At 52.4% G+C, this 22,745-nt stretch overlaps 3 protein-coding genes across 3 annotated transcripts; 1 reads left to right on the top strand and 2 right to left on the bottom strand.

Moving 5' to 3' along the window:
• Positions 1–536: 536 nt before the first annotated feature.
• Positions 537–7,842, bottom strand: kcnj11l (potassium inwardly rectifying channel subfamily J member 11, like). Its single transcript, XM_086207933.1, has 6 exons — positions 5,898–7,842; positions 5,398–5,560; positions 5,033–5,272; positions 2,165–2,434; positions 1,891–2,098; positions 537–1,344 (listed from the first exon to the last, which is right to left on the bottom strand). The coding sequence occupies exons 2-6, from the start codon at positions 5,554–5,556 to the stop codon at positions 914–916; spliced, it is 1,308 nt and encodes a 435-aa protein (XP_086064059.1). The 5' UTR covers positions 5,557–5,560; positions 5,898–7,842; the 3' UTR covers positions 537–913.
• Positions 7,713–12,976, bottom strand: LOC147259498 (uncharacterized). Its single transcript, XM_086207969.1, has 3 exons — positions 11,724–12,976; positions 10,496–11,610; positions 7,713–7,829 (listed from the first exon to the last, which is right to left on the bottom strand). Exons 1-3 carry the CDS (start codon positions 11,893–11,895, stop codon positions 7,713–7,715), a joined length of 1,404 nt encoding a protein of 467 aa, XP_086064095.1. The 5' UTR covers positions 11,896–12,976.
• On the top strand, positions 12,085–22,567 carry LOC147259499 (uncharacterized). Its single transcript, XM_086209919.1, has 13 exons — positions 12,085–12,841; positions 12,929–13,022; positions 13,280–13,367; positions 13,539–13,875; positions 13,955–14,048; positions 14,405–14,492; positions 14,616–14,922; positions 15,369–15,462; positions 15,633–15,720; positions 18,082–18,400; positions 18,763–18,856; positions 19,592–19,679; positions 20,468–22,567. Exons 1-13 carry the CDS (start codon positions 12,781–12,783, stop codon positions 21,023–21,025), a joined length of 2,310 nt encoding a protein of 769 aa, XP_086066045.1. The 5' UTR covers positions 12,085–12,780; the 3' UTR covers positions 21,026–22,567.
• The last annotated feature ends 178 nt before the right edge of the window (positions 22,568–22,745 follow it).

Consider the following 22,745-nt stretch of genomic DNA (forward strand, 5'->3'; position numbering starts at 1 on the left):
ATGGATAACACCTGATACACCGATAACACCTGATACACCGATAACACCTGATAGACCCGGTAACACCTGATACACCGATAACACCTGATAGACCGGTAACACCTGATAGACCGGTAACACCTGATAGACCGATAACACCTGATAGACCCGGTAACACCTGATAGACCCGGTAACACCTGATACACCGAAAACACCTGATACACCGAAAACACCTGATACACCGATAACACCTGATAGACCCGGTAACACCTGATACACCGAAAACACCTGATACACCGATAACACCTGATAGACCCGGTAACACCTGATACATGGATAACACCTGATAGACCGGTAACACCTGATACACCGATAACACCTGATACACCGATAACACCTGATACACCGATAACACCTGATAGACCCGGTAACACCTGATACACCGATAACACCTGATACACCGATAACACCTGATAGACCCGGTAACACCTGATACACCAATAACACCTGATACACCGATAACACCTGATACACTCGTAACACCTGATACACCTCATAAACTCGATACACTTGATACCTTTATTTGATGACATTTAGTATTTCATATATTATCTTTACTGAATAATTTATTTATGACAATTGTTTTTCAGTAGATATTAATACATTAATATGCAATAGAGTTTATGATTCATATACAATACAAATACTGAAGACTAAAAATGCCGTAATCACAAGCAAATTAATTTATAGACAAATAATTAAGAAACGAGTGCGGAAATAAAAGCCAAAATATCAAATAATTGTAAATTTGAAAATTAATAAAAATGGAGCCTATGGGAAATAACAGGCAAGATTTATGAGGATGGCGATTTTGTCCTTGTTGACCAGGATATGAAGGTCCTGAAGCAAAGACATCCTGAGCGTTTCCTGGTCTTCAGTCACTCAGGTGTCCCAGTCTGTCCTCGTCCACCTGCCGTCCCATCACCTCCAGCTGTACTGTCTTCTTCTGTCCCCTCTGCTCCACCTCTCTCTCTGGCTCGTCTGACTGGGTGTACCAGGGCTGGGAGGCAGCAGTGTCACAGGTGCGACCTCCTCTGCGGAAGCCTCCCCTGCCAGCCCGGACCAACCCCCACCCCTGCAGGTGCGTGTCGGACCCGCCTCCCTGGACGCCCCGGGTCTGGTCCAGCTCCTTGGCGCTGAGAGATGACATGCGAACAGGAACCGTGTTCCCAAACTTGGAGTAGTCGACGCAGTAACGTCCGTCCTCCTCACTTATGATGGAGACGAAGCGCCGCCCCCACAGGATCTCCTCGGGGGTGTAGGAGGTGCGAGCCTGCATGCTGATCCCAGTCGTCTCCACCACACCTGAGGAACCAGACGCCATCACAACACTACTATAAAACACCAAATCACCAAACACATATTCAAATATCCATCATTCATACATTTTCTTCCTGTTGAGGGTGGTGGGGGTGGAGCCTATCCCAGCAGCCTTCCCCCTGGACAGGTCCCCAGTCCATGGCAGGGCCAACACATAGAGACAGACAACCATTGGCTCTCCCAGCCACGCCTACGGTCAATTTAGAGTCTGGATTAACCTGGTCCCTCTTGATGTCTTTGGACTGTGGAGGAAGCTGGAGTACCAGAGAGAACCCAGCAGGAACAGGGAGAACATGGAGACTCACACAGAAAGACCCCGTGCTGCAGCCGGGGCTCCACCCACAACCTTCTTGGTGGGGGCCACAGTGAGGACCACTGCTCCACCGGGCCGCCTATTCAAATATATATTTTCAAGAATGTGTGGACTTCAGCCAGCACTGAACACCTGTTTATCATTCTACCTAATCAGGACAACGACCCAGAGTTCCCTCTGAACATCAGTATCTGGGTGGCGGGTCCGGGTCAGCTGACCTTCAAGGATGACGATGACCTCCAGGTCTTCAGAGGCCAGCGACTGGGCCGACAGCTCGTACAGGGGGCTGCCGCGCTCCATGGTGTGGCTGATAACCAGAGGAGACACCAGGAAGATGCCATTGCTCCTCAATGGGTTTTCCACCTGGATGTCCAGCTGGCAAACTGGTATCACCTCGCCCTCCGCTGTCACCGTGCGCCGGATCACCTGGAGGGAAAGCGTATCTTAATATACGTACATTTTAATCGTGATTTTAGCCTGTCAGAAACACACCTGCAGCTGGACGGTGGCCGAGATGATCATACTCTTCCTCAGGTCTCCCACTCGGAACATTAACGTCGGCCGGCCATTTCGAGGAGCAATAACAGCGTTCCTGGAGAAGATGAGCGTCTCAGCTCGGCGATTGGCTTGTGCCGTCTTCATGAACACGCAGCCGAGCATCACAGCATTGATGATCAAGCCCAGTATGTTCTGGATGATCAGCACGGTGATGGCCAGCGGACATTCCTCCGTAACCATCCTGCCACCAAAGCCGATGGTCACCTGGACAAGAGGGGATACAAACAGGTACAATGTTGTCATTCAACACTGTTGATCCACCAGCTGACTTTATTCACTTGATGGTGGAGCCAGAGGACACCAGTGACCACCCTGGGGACAATAGTGACCACCCTGGGGACAATAGTGACCACCCTGGGGACAATAGTGACCACCCTGGGGATGCTAGTGACCACCCAGGGGACAATAGTGACCACCCTGGGGACAATAGTGACCACCCTGGGGACAATAGTGACCACCCTGGGGATGCTAGTGACCACCCAGGGGACAATAGTGACCACCCTGGGGACAATAGTGACCACCCTGGGGACAATAGTGACCACCCTGGGGACAATAGTGACCACCCTGGGGATGCTAGTGACCACCCAGGGGACAATAGTGACCACCCTGGGGACAATAGTGACCACCCTGGGGACAATAGTGACTACCCTGGGGATGCTAGTGACTACCCTGGGGACAATAGTGACCACCCTGGGGACAATAGTGACCACCCTGGGGATGCTAGTGACCACCCTGGGGACAATAGTGACCACCCTGGGGACAATAGTGACTACCCTGGGGATGCTAGTGACCACCCTGGGGACAATAGTGACTACCCTGGGGATGCTAGTGACCACCCTGGGGATGCTAGTGACCACCCAGGGGACAATAGTGACCACCCTGGGGACAATAGTGACCACCCTGGGGACAATAGTGACTACCCTGGGGATGCTAGTGACCACCCTGGGGATGCTAGTGACCACCCTGGGGATGCTAGTGACCACCCAGGGGACAATAGTGACCACCCTGGGGACAATAGTGACCACCCTGGGGACAATAGTGACCACCCTGGGGACAATAGTGACCACCCTGGGGACAATAGTGACTACCCTGGGGATGCTAGTGACCACCCTGGGGACAATAGTGACCACCCTGGGGACAATAGTGACTACCCTGGGGACAATAGTGACCACCCTGGGGACAATAGTGACCACCCTGGGGATGCTAGTGACCACCCTGGGGACAATAGTGACCACCCTGGGGACAATAGTGACCACCCTGGGGACAATAGTGACTACCCTGGGGATGCTAGTGACCACCCTGGGGACAATAGTGACCACCCTGGGGACAATAGTGACTACCCTGGGGATGCTAGTGACCACCCTGGGGACAATAGTGACCACCCTGGGGACAATAGTGACCACCCTGGGGACAATAGTGACCATCCTGGCGATGCTAGTGACCACCCTGGGGACGCTAGTGACCACCCTGGGGACGCTAGTGACCACCCTGGGGATGCTAGTGACCACCCTGGGGATGCTAGTGACCACCCTGGGGATGCTAGTGACCACCCTGGTGATGCTATTGACCACCCTGGGGACAATAGTGACCACCCTGGGGACGCTAGTGACCACCCTGGGGATGCTAGTGACCACCCTGGGGATGCTAGTGACCACCCTGGGGATGCTAGTGACCACCCTGGGGATGCTAGTGACCACCCTGGGGATGCTAGTGACCACCCTGGGGACAATAGTGACCACCCTGGGGATGCTAGTGACCACCCTGGGGATGCTAGTGACCACCCTGGGGATGCTAGTGACCACCCAGGGGACAACAGTGACCACCCTGGGGACAATAGTGACCACCCTGGGGACAATAGTGACCACCCTGGGGACAATAGTGACTACCCTGGGGATGCTAGTGACCACCCTGGGGACAATAGTGACCACCCTGGGGACAATACTGACCACCCTGGGGACAATAGTGACCACCCTGGGGATGCTAGTGACCACCCTGGGGACAATAGTGACCACCCTGGGGACAATAGTGACCACCCTGGGGACAATAGTGACTACCCTGGGGATGCTAGTGACCACCCTGGGGACAATAGTGACCACCCTGGGGACAATAGTGACTACCCTGGGGATGCTAGTGACCACCCTGGGGACAATAGTGACCACCCTGGGGACAATAGTGACCATCCTGGCGATGCTAGTGACCACCCTGGGGACGCTAGTGACCACCCTGGGGACGCTAGTGACCACCCTGGGGACGCTAGTGACCACCCTGGGGACGCTAGTGACCACCCTGGGGACGCTAGTGACCACCCTGGGGATGCTAGTGACCACCCTGGGGATGCTAGTGACCACCCTGGTGATGCTATTGACCACCCTGGGGACAATAGTGACCACCCTGGGGACGCTAGTGACCACCCTGGGGATGCTAGTGACCACCCTGGGGATGCTAGTGACCACCCTGGGGACAATAGTGACCACCCTGGGGATGCTAGTGACCACCCTGGGGACAATAGTGACCACCCTGGGGATGCTAGTGACCACCCTGGGGATGCTAGTGACCACCCTGGGGATGCTAGTGACCACCCTGGGGATGCTAGTGACCACCCTGGGGATGCTAGTGACCACCCTGGGGACAATAGTGACCACCCTGGGGATGCTAGTGACCACCCTGGGGATGCTAGTGACCACCCTGGGGATGCTAGTGACCACCCTGGGGATGCTAGGTGCTGGCTTGTCCAGTAGGTTGGCAGATGTGTGAAAAGTGGGCAGGATTACTGCTATCAAATAGACCGGCGGCAGCTCTCACCTGGACCTCGATGGAGAAGAGGAAGGCTGAGGTGAAGGAGTGGATGGCAGTGACACAGGGGATGGGCGCTGGCTGGTTGCTGGGGCTGCGAGGCTCCAGGTCTCCATGGGCAAAGGCCAGGAGCCACCAGATCATGGCGAACAGCATCCAGGAACAGAGGAAGGCAGACGTAAAGATGAGGAGGGAGTGCTGCCATTTCAGGTCCACCATGGTGGTGAAGACGTCCTGCAGGAATCGACCCTGAAGAACCGGCAGAAGACTGAAGCTGATTGGAGGGAAGGAAACATTGAGACTGAGGAGTTACAGTGTGTGTGTGTGTGTGTGTGTGTGTGTGTGTGTGTGTGTGTGTGTGTGTGCTGGTCCACCTGTTCCCGGATATTCTTGTGGGCCACATTGCAGGATCCTGTCTTGGTGATGAAGCGGGCCCTCTGAGACCTGGATCGGCTACGGTTGGGCTGGTTCTGGTCCTCCGCTAGACGAGTCAGAAGGAAGCCGTCCGGAAGAAGACCTTTCCTGGCCAACATGGTGCTGACACACACACACACACACACACACACACACACACACACACACACACACACAAACATAGAACACTAATTGCAAATTACGTAATTGATAGGTTTCAGAAACATGAATGTCTGTTCGGGTTAATTTAATGACTGTGGGGATTTTTAGGAGTAGAACACACGGGGGGGGGGGGGTTATGTTACGTTGTTCACGTCATTTTAATCTCATCAATAAGAATTTTATCATGTGACAATCATATTATATTGATAGTGTCATGGTCAGGTGATGGAGGACTGACCAGAGCCGTCACTTTACTCCTAATAAGGTCATAGAGAGCGCGTGCAGGTGAACGTGTTACCTGTTCAGACGATTGATTATCTGATTGATCCCAATTATTTATGACGGCGTGGAACTCAGCATCATGGACTCCGTCAGTGTCCCATCCTGGTTTTTGCAACAGCATCAACAATATCTAGCTAATACAAACAGGAAACCATTTATAGCTTCCGCTCTGCGCTTTCAAAATAAGGGCAGAAAACAAAAGATTCTTTGAACTTCGCTGGAGATCGAAACATCAGCGGTGAAACAAGCTTCATTCCTTTTTCCTGATGGACGAAACCTGAGAAGACAATTGCGTTTTCATCCAGAAAATGAGTCCTGACTTTATTTGATGTGAACTTGTTTCCAGGATGAAGAAGTACAAGATTCCTTCAACTGCAGTAGAAATACTCAGATAAAACAGTACAAAGTACATGGTTTCATTAAAAATTCTTCACAGGTAAAGGAGAGAAGTTTTAGGTACTGTAATCACTTCAGCGTCCACATAGAAATCAGGTATGATACCAGATCATCTTCATCGCCTCATCATCATCCTCTCATGTTTTCCATGTAAAATGATTTTCTTCAAACTCGCTGATGCGTTCAATCATAGTGGAGTCAAAGCTGTCCTACTGAATGAAGAGCAGTAACAAGTAAGAAGTAAAAGTACATAAATGTTAATTAGAATGAAAGCTTGACCAAGGCTTATATACCTGTTCCAATCTCTACCAGTAGAGGTCCCTCAGTCTCCATTTATGAGATGGAGGAGATGAAGAAGGGTTGTTTGGGGACGGAGGAAGCCAAGAGCAGAATTACTGAAAGAAGATGGAGGGTTGGGACTCCACATTTGAAAATGTACATTTGTGCAGCCCAATTAAGGTTTTTGTTGGTTGGTGCAACACAGATTTTAACCGCAAAGTGGAAAGAAATGGAAAAACAAATCGGGGAGTACCCAATAGAGGGTGTTACAGGAGATGAAGGAACATTCCAACAGATTAAAAACCAAGGAGGCCCGACTGTGTTGTTTACCTTAAGGTTCAGGTTCAACATAATACAGAAATATAAGATCCAGGGAGACTCCGGCTCCTTAAAGGGGGTCGCATTGATAGCAATTTTAAACCAGCAAGACACGATAAAGGACTTCAAAGGTGGACAGAGAAGGGAGTTTCAGCAACGTGAGTGTTCGTGAAAGACGGACAGCTGGAGAGTTTCCAAAATATAAAGAAAAATATGATTTACATAAAAACAAATTCTGTAGGTTCCTACAACTTAGGGTTACTTTGGTTGAAATTCTTGCATATCCAATTCCTGTGTCTTGTAAAGTTAACTGAAGAGAACGTGGGAGCGGAAGACCTACACTTGGGAAAAGTGCTATTGACAGCCGCCAAAAAAGCCATCACGAAGAAATGGGGAAGGGAAGGCCCCCCCACAAAGGACCAGTGGATCCACCTTACAGAGGAAATCTACAGAATGGAAAAAAAGATCCATGATCCAGGAGGCTCAACTTGACGAGAGATGGAAGAGACGGACGTCATCTGTGCTCCATCGGCGCCAAACCACAGCAACTGACATGGTTTAGGAGGGTGGAATCTGGACCGCCTGCTTTGATCGTCACTGCCACATGTTGATTTATGTTTGTGGTTGAATGTTTTGATGTGTGTGTTACATCTATGCAGAGAAAACATCAATAAAAATTAAAGTATAAAAAAGTACATAAATGTAAGTACTCAGGTAAAGTGTGGCTTTGTAAAATTCCCACCACTCTGTCTGCCTCCTGCCACGTGAGCGTGACTGCCCTGCTATGGGAGTTTGAACTTGAACTTTGACAGAAGATTAGAGCGACTTCCAGCACGTCTCAGGTGAGCTTGATGGAAGCGGGCAGGATGCTGAGCAGGTTCAGGCTGCAGTGACGTCCTGCTGCCACCAGGAAGCAGGAGAGAAGAGCTGCTGAGCCCCAGCACTCCCAGTACCACTGAAGGCCAGAGGGTGAAACCAGAGGGTGAAACGCTCCTCTCACTCTCTCTCAGAAGAAGGTACGGACTCTGACCCCCCCAGCACCCCAACAACCCAGTCTTGACCCCCCCCCCAGCACCCCAGCAACCCAGTCCTGACCCCCCCCAGCACCCCAGCAACCCAGTCCTGACCCCCCCAGCACCCCAGCAACCCAGTCCTGACCCCCCCAGCACCCCAGCAACCCAGTCCTGACCCCCCCAAGCATCCCAACAACCCAGTCCTGACCCCCCCAAGCACCCCAACAACCCAGTCCTGACCCCCCCAGCACCCCAGCAACCCTGTCCTGACCCCCCCCAAGCATCCCAACAACCCAGTCCTGCCCCCCCCCCCCCATCCAGGTTTATTTGCAGGACGCTGGTTTGTTTATCTTGTTGAATTTTCTCTGCAACCTAAAATGTAGGTTGGTCGAAACAATCGAAAGTTTAAGCGTCAAAAACACTTCGAGCTCCAACGAGCTGAAGGACGGCACGGAGCCACAAGAACCTGGAACAGAGAGAAGAGGGAAACCTTCCTGAGGCCTCGTTGCTGTCAGGTTCAGGTTTCTGGGGTTTCCTGCGGCTCGAATTAACAAAGCAGAACCAAATTATTGCTGAGTGTAAATGTTGGAGTCCAGTCAGGTTCATTAGTGAGGCACCAAACCCCAACCAAAGTTCTGTCCAGACTCTGTCCAAGTAGAGCAGGTCCAGGATCAGTGGGGATGGAGAGAGAGCAGGAGAGCAGGACAGAGACAAAGACAGAGAATGGAGGAAGACAGAGAGACAGAAGGAAAGAGAGGGACAGAGATAAAGAGAGAGAAAGGAGGAGAGACTGATGGACAGAGACAAAGACAGAGAATGGAGGAAGACAGAGAGACAGAAGGAAAGAGAGGGACAGAGAGAAAGAGAGAGAGAGAAAGGAGGAGAGACTGATGGACAGAGACAAAGACAGAGAATGGAGGAAGACAGAGAGACAGAAGGAAAGAGAGGGACAGAGATAAAGAGGGAGAGAAAGGAGGAGAGACTGATGGACAGAGACAAAGACAGAGAATGGAGGAAGACAGAGAGACAGAAGGAAAGAGAGGGACAGAGATAAAGAGAGAGAAAGGAGGAGAGACTGATGGACAGAGACAAAGACAGAGAATGGAGGAAGACAGAGAGACAGAAGGAAAGAGAGGGACAGAGATAAAGAGAGAGAGAAAGGAGGAGAGACTGATGGACAGAGACAAAGACAGAGAATGGAGGAAGACAGAGAGACAGAAGGAAAGAGAGGGACAGAGATAAAGAGAGAGAGAAAGGAGGAGAGACTGATGGACAGAGACAAAGACAGAGAATGGAGGAAGACAGAGAGACAGAAGGAAAGAGAGGGACAGAGATCAAGAGAGAGAAAGGAGGAGAGACTGATGGACAGAGACAAAGACAGAGAATGGAGGAAGACAGAGAGACAGAAGGAAAGAGAGGGACAGAGAGAAAGAGAGAGAGAAAGGAGGAGAGACTGATGGACAGAGACAAAGACAGAGAATGGAGGAAGACAGAGAGACAGAAGGAAAGAGAGGGACAGAGATAAAGAGGGAGAGAAAGGAGGAGAGACTGATGGACAGAGACAAAGACAGAGAATGGAGGAAGACAGAGAGACAGAAGGAAAGAGAGGGACAGAGATAAAGAGAGAGAGAAAGGAGGAGAGACTGATGGACAGAGACAAAGACAGAGAATGGAGGAAGACAGAGAGACAGAAGGAAAGAGGGACAGAGATAAAGAGAGAGAGAAAGGAGGAGAGACTGATGGACAGAGACAAAGACAGAGAATGGAGGAAGACAGAGAGACAGAAGGAAAGAGAGGGACAGAGATAAAGAGAGAGAGAAAGGAGGAGAGACTGATGGACAGAGACAAAGACAGAGAATGGAGGAAGACAGAGAGACAGAAGGAAAGAGAGGGACAGAGATAAAGAGAGAGAAAGGAGGAGAGACTGATGGACAGAGACAAAGACAGAGAATGGAGGAAGACAGAGAGACAGAAGGAAAGAGAGGGACAGAGAGAAAGAGAGAGAGAAAGGAGGAGAGACTGATGGACAGAGACAAAGACAGAGAATGGAGGAAGACAGAGAGACAGAAGGAAAGAGAGGGACAGAGATAAAGAGGGAGAGAAAGGAGGAGAGACTGATGGACAGAGACAAAGACAGAGAATGGAGGAAGACAGAGAGACAGAAGGAAAGAGAGGGACAGAGATAAAGAGAGAGAGAAAGGAGGAGAGACTGATGGACAGAGACAAAGACAGAGAATGGAGGAAGACAGAGAGACAGAAGGAAAGAGAGGGACAGAGATAAAGAGAGAGAGAAAGGAGGAGAGACTGATGGACAGAGACAAAGACAGAGAATGGAGGAAGACAGAGAGACAGAAGGAAAGAGAGGGACAGAGATAAAGAGAGAGAAAGGAGGAGAGACTGATGGACAGAGACAAAGACAGAGAATGGAGGAAGACAGAGAGACAGAAGGAAAGAGAGGGACAGAGATAAAGAGAGAGAGAAAGGAGGAGAGACTGATGGACAGAGACAAACACAGAGAATGGAGGAGGACAGAGAGACAGAAGGAAAGAGAGGGACAGAGATAAAGAGAGAGAGAAAGGAGGAGAGACTGATGGACAGAGACAAAGACAGAGAATGGAGGAAGACAGAGAGACAGAAGGAAAGAGAGGGACAGAGATAAAGAGAGAGAGAAAGGAGGAGAGACTGATGGACAGAGACAAAGACAGAGAATGGAGGAAGACAGATAGACAGAAGGAGAGAGAGGGACGGAGATAAAGAGAGAGAGACAGGAGGAGAGACTGATGGACAGAGACAAACACAGAGAATGGAGGAAGACAGAGAGACAGAAGGAAAGAGAGGGACAGAGATAAAGAGAGAGAGAAAGGAGGAGAGACTGATGGACAGAGACAAAGACAGAGAATGGAGGAAGACAGAGAGACAGAAGGAAAGAGAGGGACAGAGATAAAGAGAGAGAGAAAGGAGGAGAGACTGATGGACAGAGACAAACACAGAGAATGGAGGAAGACAGAGAGACAGAAGGAAAGAGAGGGACAGAGATAAAGAGAGAGAGAAAGGAGGAGAGACTGATGGACAGAGACAAACACAGAGAATGGAGGAAGACAGAGAGACAGAAGGAAAGAGAGGGACAGAGATAAAGAGAGAGAGAAAGGAGGAGAGACTGATGGACAGAGACAAAGACAGAGAATGGAGGAAGACAGAGAGACAGAAGGAAAGAGAGGGACAGAGATAAAGAGAGAGAGAAAGGAGGAGAGACTGATGGACAGAGACAAAGACAGAGAATGGAGGAAGACAGATAGACAGAAGGAGAGAGAGGGACGGAGATAAAGAGAGAGAGACAGGAGGAGAGACTGATGGACAGAGACAAACACAGAGAATGGAGGAAGACAGAGAGACAGAAGGAAAGAGAGGGACAGAGATAAAGAGAGAGAGAAAGGAGGAGAGACTGATGGACAGAGACAAACACAGAGAATGGAGGAAGACAGAGAGACAGAAGGAAAGAGAGGGACAGAGATAAAGAGAGAGAGAAAGGAGGAGAGACTGATGGACAGAGACAAAGACAGAGAATGGAGGAAGACAGATAGACAGAAGGAGAGAGAGGGACGGAGATAAAGAGAGAGAGACAGGAGGAGAGACTGATGGACAGACGGGGACGTGAGCAGGTGGAGCTACGGGCGGCAGCTGGAGCCTCTTCAGGTCTGGAGCCTCCTCCAGCAGCACCAGGATCTGGGATGAGGGGAGAAGAAGAGGAGTTAGTAACACGTCTGAGGACAGGAGGAGGAGAGAGAAGCCCAGTCAGGGATTCTGGTTCAGTTCAAGGTCTTAAATGCTTCTGACACCATAGGGGTTGATACAATCAGAGGGAACCGATGAGTGAGATCCGAATGTGGGCCCTAAACGTGCTGGTGTTTCCTGTCCGGACCCGGAGCCCAGAGGAGGTCCAGGTTCATCCAGAGATGTAGCATCTACTACTCGTGGTTGCTCCTGGAGGCCGTTCGGTCCTGAGCTCATCAGGTGTTCACCAGCAGGTCCGAGCAGTGGTGTGGTTGGTGGAGGAGGAGGTCACATGGTCAGCAGCAGCAGCGTCTCTATGTTCCTGGGTCCCTGAGACAGGAACACGGCTGGTTGTGGGTTTTTATTGTTTCCTCGACACTAACAGGGATCTCCTGACGGCTCGATCATTCAGAACCAGACGATTCCAACAGCGGGTTCACTGGAGTACCTCTGGGCTGGACCACCTTGTGGCTGGGACCACCTCTGGGCTGGAGCACATCTGGGCTGGAGCCAGCCGGAGTCCAGGAACGAAGCACAAACATTGTTGTCATTGAGTTTGAGAAATGAATGTGAGTGAAACTCTGGATAAACGTCTTTTCTACTAATATGAATGTTCTGCGAGACTCAGCCGACCCCGCCCTCCTGCGCCGCACGTCACGTTTCAGAAGGGAGATCAGGGTGAGTAAACGAGCGCACCCTCAGGGATAGGAACGGCTCGGTTACCTCCGGTAACGGTGCTCCTTACTGATTTACTACGCACGCGGCACTGGCACCAAACACCGTAAGACGGCGGAGGTCCACATCTGTCCAAGCTCACGGAAACCGGTGCGGCTGTGAGGCGAGAAGCTCGGCCCGGGTCAGTTTCTTGTATAGCTTAGCCACCTAGCTGCTAGCTAGCTAGCAGCCTTGTTGTCAGCTGGCTGCTGGGAGTCAGCAGCATCGGAGGAGACGGTGAGCCGCCGGGCAGCCCAGCGGGCCTGCCACCAGTGATGAGCGGGGAAACCAAGAAACAAAGCCGGGTAACCTGCGGGATGCGCTAGCGGGGGGAGCTGCTTAGCATCGGGCCTGATTAGCAGCCATCAGATCTTCCTCCTCCCTGCTGCTCCCGGAGTCTCTCCTTCCATGATCACCATGGAGTCAGCCCTCAACCCGCTGCCGCACTTCCCGGAAAACTCCTACAAAAGTAAGTAAAAGTAGTTTTCCTGTCAACTCCAACACAGGTGAGCGCTCAACCTGCCAGGGCGGCTCACTGTTGACCTTTGACCCCTAGTGACCGAGGAGGACGTGAAGAGGCTGATTGAGTTTCGGGCGTCCAACGAGGCTCTGTTCACGGGGAAGAGGAACTCGGCCAAGATAGCGTGGAGGTAGGGTCCAGGCCTCTGGTGCAGGTGGACCGGGTCCAGGACTGAGCCCTCAGCAGGTCCTCCTCTGGCCTGCTGAACTTCCATACACACGTTCCCAGCGAGTGTTCATGTTTTGTATGCAGGTCAAACTGTCTCAGAAGTGAACACCTGATCTCATGTGTCAGTGAACATTCGTGTTGTCTGAAGCACAGCGATGGCGCGAGGATGTCCCGAGTTGCGTTTGTGGCAGCTGACGTGTCACTCGTCTGTGTCCTCAGCACCATCCTGAAAGGTCTGGGCCTGGAGGGGAAGCTGACAGCTGAGCAGATCGCTAAGAAGTGGGACAACCTGCGGACAAAGTACAAGGTAACGTGCAGCCGGTGGGCTGGACCACATGGGTCCAGATCGGGAAGTTCTGGGTCACTGCACTGAACCAGCGGCCATAGCTGTCGGGTCCTAAAGCTCTTTGCCAGTCCTGCTTTTGTCATCATGAACCTTCTCCTTGGTTGTGTTTGTACAGTTTTTTGTCTTTTCCAGGACCTGAAGCAGCCCTACCAGGGGCAGGACCACATTGGGGGCGTGGCTGAATCATGGCCCTGGTTCCACATCATGGATGAAGCCATGCAGGGTCGACTCTACAACAGCAATCTGGTGCTGAGTCCCGACAACGTCTGCACTCCCGGGCACCGTGGCAACGGCCAGCCCAATCAGAACCAGGAGAACACCGACATCTTGGAGTTCCTCATCAAAACGGAGATGGAGGACACGGTGGCAGCCGAGAGCGCCGAGGACGATGGGACAGCTCATGTGGAAGCTCCGCCTGCTGAGGGCGTCCCGATGGGCTGGAGGAGGATGAGCGAGTGCTCTTATAAAAGTAGGCAGCACCGGACGGCGGTGCAGGATGGTGCACATTGACCGCAACCGCTTCTCAATCCTGTTCTCCTCGTTAACAGTGACAGAACCGGAGACGGAGAGGATGATCAAACTGCGAGCGGCCAACGAGGCGCTCTTCACGGGCCGGAAACACTCGGCCAAGCCGGCCTGGCGGTGAGTGGAAAGATGTCTGTGTGTGAGCGTGCTCGGCTTCGGTCCGTGACCCGAACCCGCACACTCACTGTAGAACTCTGTAGATGCTGGTTTGACCCTCTGATGACTCCAGTAGCACCAGCATGTCGTCCGGTAACGTTACATTTTACCGTTCTCTTCTCTGTTCATGAGGGTTCCATTAAAGATGATAAACTTCATGCAGAAAGGAGAACGTCACGATGAGTTAGTAAGAAAACAATATGCACTCACGTTTAGCTGTTAGCATGCAGCCGTAGCCGCACGGGCCGTCCGGCCCAGTGAACTTCCTGCCTGAGCGGTGGTGGTGAACTGTCAGCCTGACGTGCTCGTTCCCACAGAGCCATCCTCTACGAGCTGGGCCTTCAGGGGAAGCTGACCACAGACCAGCTGGCCAAGAAGTGGGACAACCTGAAGAGGAGGTACAAGGTGGGCCTCTGTTCAGAACCAGGAGAACCACATGAGCAGCTGCTCCCGCTTGATTTTACAGTTCCTCACATCACGCTGAAGGGCCTCAGGTGGGTGATCTGCAGTGCTGTCTGTCCTCACCAGGAGCTGAAGTTCCCTGCTCGAGGCGTTGAGACCAACCCGAGCTCTTGGCCCTGGTTCTACCGAATGAACGACGCCATGGAGGGTCGCTTTGCCGGCGCCGCGCCCATCCTCACACCTATCGTGGAGGATGAAGACGAAGACTGTGAGTCGATGTCTCCAACACCCAAAAAGCGTGCACGCCGGAGCCGAGGGGGGATGGCGGAGTTTCTGACAGAGTCGGAGATGGACCTGCTGGTTGACCAGGAAGAGAAAAACGGATCATCGGCTTTGGGGGAGTTGCACCGGATGGCGGAGTTCACCTACAAATGTAAGTGTGAGCACCTGCTTATTGCCGCCGTCCACCAGGGTCAGGATGACCACAAGCACCTTGTGGAAGCAGCAAAGTGGAAATTTTCCAAAGATTGGCGCTTCCTGTATAAAGTTCCATTGGGAGGAAGCATCAGCCACTTCAGTCTGAGATCCACGAGGGAGACGTCTGCCGTGAGACTGTCAGGCTGACAGTCGGAGGTGGAGCGTCTCACCTCCGACTGTCAGGCTGACAGTCGGAGGTGGAGCGTCTCACCTCCGGGGATTTACTGGTTGATCTGATTGATTTGTGGCTGACTGAACGAGCCGTTTTCTCATGATGTTGATTTAAAATTTTGAAGTTGACCTGGAGTTGACGGGTACAGCAGCTCAGCTGTCAAGAACCTCCGTTGACTGTCTCTCCTTCCTCCTCTGGACAGAGTTTCATTGTCCTTGCTGTTGTTTCAGTGACGGAAGACGACACCAGGAGACTAATTGAGTTACGAGCCGCTAACGAGTCTCTGTTCACGGGGCGGAGGAACACGGCCAAGCCGGCCTGGAGGTAAAGAAGCTGAAAATGATTGTAGCGATTTGCTGACTATCCCATTTTTAGAGACGTGGGCATCTGTCACTCAGTAGAAGAGAAGAACCGAGGTGCTGCTGTAGAACAGGTAGCCTGCTGCCGCTGCGCCTCCCTGACTCACCTGGGTGATCGGTCCTGGTTGTGTGCAGGGGCATCGTGAAGGAGATGGGTCTGACGGGGAAGATCACACCAGACCAGGTCGCCAAGAAGTGGGACAACCTGAAGACCAAGTTCAAGGTGATGCACCTCAACAGTTGGTAACTGTGCGAGTCACATGGTGCTCTGACAGTCTGAGGTCGTCCTCGCGCCCTGAGCAGGTCTCACCGGTGTATTTTTTTCAGTCAGTGAAACTCCTCTACATTTATGAGCTCCACCTCCACAACCATTTGCTGTGTTCCATAGTTGGAGGAACACAAAGTAAGTCGCTGCAGAAACTGTGCAGCCTGCTAGCCTGGCCAGGATGCTGGTCCCCGCTGTGGGTCTGGTGCTTGGTCAGGACCATCCGCGTCCAGCCACCACTGCTGTGGCTACGGTTCCAAGCACACGATAGTCCAACCTGGAAATGACGAGTTCCAGCTCGCAATGGAAGCAGCAGAACTCCTAACTGAGCTGCGCATCAGTGAAGGCGCTGATGTGGCGGCAGTGGTCCAGCTTCAAGGAAGTCACAAAGATCATTTTTATCATCAATGTTTTCAGATTCAGATAACTTTATTTATCCCCGAGGGGCAATTAATTACACAACTCAAAGCCTGATACAACGATCACAAGCCGTCACAATTATTACAGATTGAAAGTAACAATGCTACACTTCAGAAACTTAACAACAGCACATCTACATTTGTTGTGTATGTGCGCTAAACTTGAGCAGTCCGTTGACCCAATGGAGGCAAGTGAGAGTGAGGCGTCGCAGCAAGAGCCGTGCCAACCAAGCCCGGGTGGGGCAGGCTGCAGCCAACAGGCGCTGCCACCCCAAGGGAGGTGGAGAGGGCAGAGGCGGGGGTCAGGAACACACGGGGGAGGGGGGGTAGTACGTGCCATTTGCGTCACCAAGGCAGAAGGAGTTCTCCTGGAGGATAAACAGTGGGTAGATGACCTTCAGTAGCCAATAAGGAAGCTGTGTTTGGGTTTGGGCAGAGGAGCACACATTCCAATCCGCCTTCTCTTTCAGTCCAATCCAAATTGTAAGTTAAAATTTTCTGGTCTTCAACATCACTCTCCCCTTCGCAAAGCGGCCAACTGCTCCAAGATGGTTTCCATCCTGCGTTTCAGTTCAAGAGTCTGTTGTTGCCCCGCTCTGCCAGCCTCAATGATTGCGTTGTAAATGACGGTCAGTTGTGGAGGTCCAGATGGAGGTCCAGATCTGGTGGCAGCCGTCGTCCTGCCAATTTTTTTTCAAGTCCGAGGAGGAGAAGCCCCACAACCATGAACCCAAATAAGTAGAGATCCTCGATGTCCTCCACGGAGAGAGGCGTCAAGCACGCGGTACGCCATCTCCCCCAGGAATCGAAGACGTAGCCCGCAGGGTCGGTTCCATGCGGACAGGCAGGTTCCTCCGGTCCTGATTTCCTTGTCGAAAATATGGTGTCAATAGCGTTGAGAGACCAGCTGATCAATTCCATGATTAGTTTTTAGGTAGAGAGCTCACAGCTGCGCTGGATAGAAGTTGAGACAAAGAATGAGACAGACAGAAAGAAGAGGAGGAGACAGGAGGAGTGCGACTGCTCTCGCCGAGTCCCAACCAGGATAGGTTACATTTTAGCCAAAGAGGCTTTTCTGTTTTCATCCTTCAAGTAAGATTGAAGTAAAACAGAACATTGCAGTGCTCCCTTCTGCGTCGATGGACTCATTCAGAACTTTAAAGTGACGTTTAGCCCATTTGTCACCTGCAGCCTTTCAGCACCACTCAAGACCACAAACCCGACCTCCACATCTTTATCCCTCGCTTGTTTCTCTTCTTCCACTGATTATGATGGTTTGCTGGTTCTGTCAGCTCTATTAGAGGTCTTCACAGGTCAAAAATGTCCTCCCCGACCCCGGAGAAGACCCGCCCACTACTTAAACTCCAATCTCAGTCCCTGGCCGACAGGAACAACGTGGCCAAGCCACTCAGGGTCTGTTTCATCGTAAAAGTCGTCTTTGTGTCATGGTAACGACTGACAAACGCAACCCATTTAGAAGCAGGCCAACGGATCAAAATGTGACTGAGATCGTTTGCCCTTTTGAATTATGATTGAGACTTTTTAGTGATTTGTACTCGGGCGTCAGGTCTGACGACCCAATCGCCAGGATGTTGCTTGACCAAGTGAGTAAATTCTGACTGGAAAGTGTGGACGGTGATTTGGGCTTCAAGATGAAGGGTTAGGATTCGCCAGAGGAAGGAGAGGGAGCTCGTCAGCGCGTTGCTGGATTTCTTGGCGTGTTAACGCCCCCTGCTGGTCAGGGTGAGAGTGTTAAGCCCTTCAGCGGTATTGTCTCATTTCCTTGAACATTCTCATCAAAGGGACTTGGATTGAGTCATTGCTCTGTTGTTGTCCCTGTGGTCACATGCATCCAGCAGCCAATCAGTGATCAGTCTGTTTGTCCTCTTGTTGTCTGCAGGACCTCAAGTTCCCTCCTCGTGGGATGGAGGGCCAGACCAACCCTGCCTCCTGGCCCTGGTTCCAGCTGATGTGCGACGCATTGGAGGGGCGGCTGGTGGGGAAAGCTCCCAGAGTGGCGCCCATCTGGTCCAACGAGGAGGACGCCGTCTTCAGCTCATCTCCGCCTGCTGACAGAGACTGTCTGATGGCAGAGAGAAGCAGTGTGTCGGAGCTGGAAAGCATGGTGGGTGGAGACGCCGCAGAAGCTGATGGGAACATTACGTACATCGACGCCAGTGGCGAGGAGTGTTCCACGCCTTCAGACCTCTCGTACAAAAGTAAGATGGCTGTGCTTTGTCCTCATAATAGAGCCCACTCTGGTGACGGAACACCCTTCACTCCTTTCCGGTGTGATGGCGGCGCTGTGATGTGGAACGATGCTCTAGTATCAAAAACGGCCCAGCAGCTCAGCTCCTCGTCTGCTCACAGTGGCGATTTAGGCAACTCCTCCATTTTGTTGCATTTGTACACTGACAGTGAAGGAATCTTGAATTATGGGATTTGTTTGATTCAGCTGAACTGATTTAAGAGCTTTGGCTGTTCTTCATCATAAATCATCATCATCATCATCATAAATGCTGTCCGCTGTTGTGGGGGGCCAGCAGCTCCTGGTCTGAGCGTCTGTGTTGGTTGTCCACAGTGAGCGACCAGGACACCCGCAGGATGATCAAACTGCGCGCTGCTAATGAGGCGTTGTTCACAGGGAGGAGAAACGCTGCCAAGGCTGCCTGGAAGTAAGACGCTTGTGTTGGTGGTTGTTGAGTGGTCGTCATTGAAGTCCTTCCTGTTCCTTCACTGTGTCCAGGAACACAAACTTCGGCCCCTCAGTCTCCAGGGTCACCAGCTCTCATGTTGTGTTCAGACAAAGGGTGACGTGAATTTTCGCTTGATGTTGTTCACAGAAGGGTTTGTGTTGACTGGCTTGAGCTCCGAATCACAAAGATTATTCAGCCTTTATTCTTTGACTCAGGCTTCCCGCCCTCAGCCGCAGCTGAAAAAACACCATGACGGTGATATGAACGCAGTAAGAATTCATGATGTGGCTGGTCTGTCGCCATGACAACAAACTAACAAGCTTTAAAATGCTGGTTTTCTGATCGATCAGCTGCAGGAACTTTGAAACCTAAATTTACGTATAAATGTTGATGGCTTGTTGACCTGGAGTCACTTTGTCTGAACACGTGTCATCCAAGTCCTCATGATCACAAGATCAGACTTTCCTTCAGAGAATGCTAATCTTGATTAAAAACAACTGAACAGGAAGTGATGTCATTAGTCCAGTCAATAGGAAACTTGGCAGATAGTTTGTTGCGTGCATAGTTTGACACATATGGAAATGTAATATTTGGAACTTGTCCAGGAATTCAGTCCCCAGGCGGGGCTTTGGCAGGCTTGGACCTGATAGACCTGCAACCATGTTCAGGTGTCACTGCTGTTGTTGTTGATGGCGTCTGTCCCGCCTCCCTTAGGGCCATCCTGAAGGAGCTCGGGCTTCAGGGGAAGGTCTCCACCTACCAGATGGCCAAGAAGTGGGACAATTTGAAGAGGAGATACAAGGTAGCGTGAGCGACCAATCAGATGACAGCTGTCCATCAGCTGACCAGTGTGAAAACAGGCGGGTCTGATTGGACGGTGAAGCAGAATCACGTCCACAAGTTGATGATGACCAACGCCAGACAATGATGTTGGTTTGTCTGAAAACACAGGCCTGAAGAATCATCTCGTCTCCCCCCTCCTCTCGTGTCTCCCCCCCTCCTCTCGTGGCTCCCCCCTCCTCTCGTGGCTCCCCCCCTCCTCTCGTGTCTCCCCCCTCCTCTCGTGTCTCCCCCCTCCTCTCGTGGCTCCCCCCTCCTCTCGTGGCTCCTCCCCTCCTCTCTTGTCTCCCCCCTTCTCTCGTGGCTCCTCCCCTCCTCTCGTGTCTCCCCCCTCTCGTGGCTCCTCCCCTCTTGTGGCTCCCCCTCCTCTCGTGTCTCCTCCCCTCCTCTCGTGGCTCCTCCCCTCCTCTCGTGGCTCCCCCCTCTCGTGGCTCCCCCTCCTCTCGTGGCTCCTCCCCTCCTGTCGTGGCTCCTCCCCTCCTCTCGTGGCTCCTCCCCTCCTGTCGTGGCTCCTCCCCTCCTCTTGTGGCTCCTCCCCTCCTCTTGTGGCTCCCCCTCTCGTGGCTCCTCCCCTCCTTTCGTGGCTCCCCCCTCCTGTCGTGGCTCCTCCCCTCCTCTCGTGGCTCCTCCCCTCCTCTCGTGGCTCCTCCCCTCCTCTCGTGGCTCCTCCCCTCCTCTCGTGGCTCCCCCCCCTCTCGTGGCTCCTCCCCTCCTTTCGTGTCTCCCCCCCTCCTCTCGTGTATCCTCCAGGACCTCAAGTACCCTCCAGTGGGGATGGAGAGTGTTGCTGACAGCGCCTCCTCTTGGCCATGGTTCCACCTGATGAACGAGGCAATGGAGGGCCGTCTGGCGAGCAGCGCCCCGCTCCTCACCCCCGTCACCCAGGAGGATGGGCAGCACCCTGACCCCGCTCCCAGGCACCGGGCACGCTCCGCCCCTCCCCCCACCTCTGACTACAGTCAGGAGCCGTTCAGTGATGCTGGTGAGCAGAACCAGCGCAGCTCTGAGGCGTGTGACGGAGCACTGGGAGGACTGGAAAGGGAGTGGGAGATGGTGGAGCGGGAGCGGGCGGCGCTGGAGCGAGAGAGGGAGCTGGTGGAGGGAGACCGGGCTGCTGTGGAGAGAGAGAGGGCGGCGGTGCAGGCTGAGAGGCTGTGGTTGGAGAGGGAGCGAGCGGCGGTCGAGCGAGACCGAGCCATGGTGGAGCAGGAGAGGGCGACGCTTGGCAGAGAGCAGGAGGTGCTGGACCAGCGAGCGCTGATGCTGAACTCAGTTGGACACCCGGGACACCTCAACGCCCTGATGTAACCTGTCCTGCTCCGGGGGCGTGGAGCGTCCCTGACCCAGAGCTGCAGGGGGAGGCATCCCAGCGGTCCACCATGGAGGTCTGGAGTACACAGCACTGAAAGACCTGGAAATGTAGCATGGTGGCGAGTGGCGTTAGGGTGGCGATATGGCAGTGCCTCCACTCCACCCTCGCTGGGTAACAGACACCATTTGGAGAAGTAGAGCTGCACAGTTTAGTCATTGCCATCGTGATCCTCGTTTCCATAATTCTGCGGTTGTGTGGCCGTGGCAGTTGGCGGTCGTAGTTGGTCGGGCGCATCCGGGCCTGGATGGGCCTTGGGTCGGTTCCTGACAGGAAACTGCCGTCTTAGTCGTGTCCAACACCAGACACCGCAGGAATGCTACTTACAAGTGATGTCACAATTCGGTCAGCTGCATAAGAGATCTCCAGCATCAGGTGGCGCGTCAGATGTTGCCATGGTAACAGCAGTATCATTGGGAGCAAGGATGCTCCCTTTGAAAATCCGCCCACTTGTCCTTTATTTCAACATAAGAGCACAGGAAGTGTTCTCAGAATGCTAGAAGGTTGTCCAGGCTCATGTGTGTGGCGGCGGGCCGCCAGCAAGCACCTGATGAAGTAGAGTTACTTTTGTCTGTATGGAAACGTTCTGCGTCTGAGCGGAGCCTCCACGTTCTTGTATTGACGTCGTTTGTGTTGTAACAGATTTCCATGGAAATTTGGCGGTTTGACTCCAGTGACGTGAGTGAGTCATGAGGCCAGAGCTTTGGCAGGATATCCTCTGAAGCTCCTCCCACTTGTTAAAACAAGTTGTTGATTTTGACAAGTGAAGCGGTTTCCTCTCGACTCCTCAGCATGATTGTGCAGCTCTACGGGTCCGAGTGTCTCGGTGGGCTGACCTGGACTGGACCGATGTGGCTTCATCTCAGTGGATTTTGATCCAGATGAACACACAACCATGTTTTTATATTTATTTGTAATTAAATCAGGAGAGACGTTGTGCCTCATGTATCAGACTCATACACATCACATAAACATTAAAGTGTCAAATGAACGCCTGCTCTTCTTTAATCATTCAAACCAAAGTAGTTTATTGTTTCATGTACAAATCTGACAAACATCTCAGTGCACAGGGACCACCTTGCTTCTGCAACTCCGTTTCCAGGAGGTTAAACTGCGTGTTTAACTTTCAGCCTAAGAAGAGGGAGGGGTTCAGGCCAACAGTGATGTCATCGTCAACATTGTTCCAGGGAGGAGTGGCCGGCAGCTCAGTTGGTAAGTGAGACACGTTCATTTGACCGCATGGGAAGACGACGACTTCATCAGGTCGTTCATGCTGAGCTGAACCGTCTCCAGCGCCCCTGAGGTTGAGCTTAATGCTAACTTTAGCATGCTCATCCACTGATGTGCACATGTTGGACACGCCAATGTCAGCAGGGACACTGATGAGCGTGCGTGGGAGGCGCCGTCCCAGAGATCCTGCACCAGTTTGATTCCTCTGACGATGGTGGAAGTCAACGCCATGGAATCCTGTTCAGATCAAACTGTTTCACCACTGAGACGTCTGATGACTTTAGTCCTGGCACTGAGACTAGTACTGGCAGCTAGTAGCATTACTAGTGGTAGTACTACTACTGGTGGGAGGCATCAGCCTGAGGCTCTGCAGATCTGCAGCCTCCCCCAGCAGAGTGAGTGTGTGTGTGTGTGTGTGTGTGTGTGTGT

This window comes from Aulostomus chinensis, chromosome 7 (genome assembly GCF_037954235.1).
Source record: "Aulostomus chinensis isolate RoL2024-O1b breed Wild chromosome 7, RoL_Achi_v1.0, whole genome shotgun sequence".
Classification (NCBI taxonomy): domain Eukaryota; kingdom Metazoa; phylum Chordata; class Actinopteri; order Syngnathiformes; family Aulostomidae; genus Aulostomus; species Aulostomus chinensis.

Excerpts from the sequence above, each read along its gene's own strand:
- kcnj11l (XM_086207933.1), bottom strand. The coding sequence starts at position 5,556 with ATGTTGGCCAGGAAAGGTCTTCTTCCGGACGGCTTCCTTCTGACTCGT. Across the intron at positions 5,273-5,397 it reads ACAAGAATATCCGGGAACAG|GGTCGATTCCTGCAGGACGT; the intron begins GTGGACCAGCAC and ends CCGGTTCTTCAG. Across the intron at positions 2,099-2,164 it reads CGGCCACCGTCCAGCTGCAG|GTGATCCGGCGCACGGTGAC; the intron begins GTGTGTTTCTGA and ends CTTTCCCTCCAG.
- LOC147259498 (XM_086207969.1), bottom strand. The coding sequence starts at position 11,895 with ATGAGCTCAGGACCGAACGGCCTCCAGGAGCAACCACGAGTAGTAGAT. Across the intron at positions 11,611-11,723 it reads TGATTGTATCAACCCCTATG|ATCCTGGTGCTGCTGGAGGA; the intron begins GTGTCAGAAGCA and ends CCCTCATCCCAG. Across the intron at positions 7,830-10,495 it reads TCTGTCTTCCTCCATTCTCT|TGGTACTGGGAGTGCTGGGG; the intron begins GTCTTTGTCTCT and ends TCTGGCCTTCAG.
- LOC147259499 (XM_086209919.1), top strand. The coding sequence starts at position 12,781 with ATGATCACCATGGAGTCAGCCCTCAACCCGCTGCCGCACTTCCCGGAA. Across the intron at positions 13,023-13,279 it reads TCGGCCAAGATAGCGTGGAG|CACCATCCTGAAAGGTCTGG; the intron begins GTAGGGTCCAGG and ends CTGTGTCCTCAG. Across the intron at positions 14,049-14,404 it reads TCGGCCAAGCCGGCCTGGCG|AGCCATCCTCTACGAGCTGG; the intron begins GTGAGTGGAAAG and ends TCGTTCCCACAG.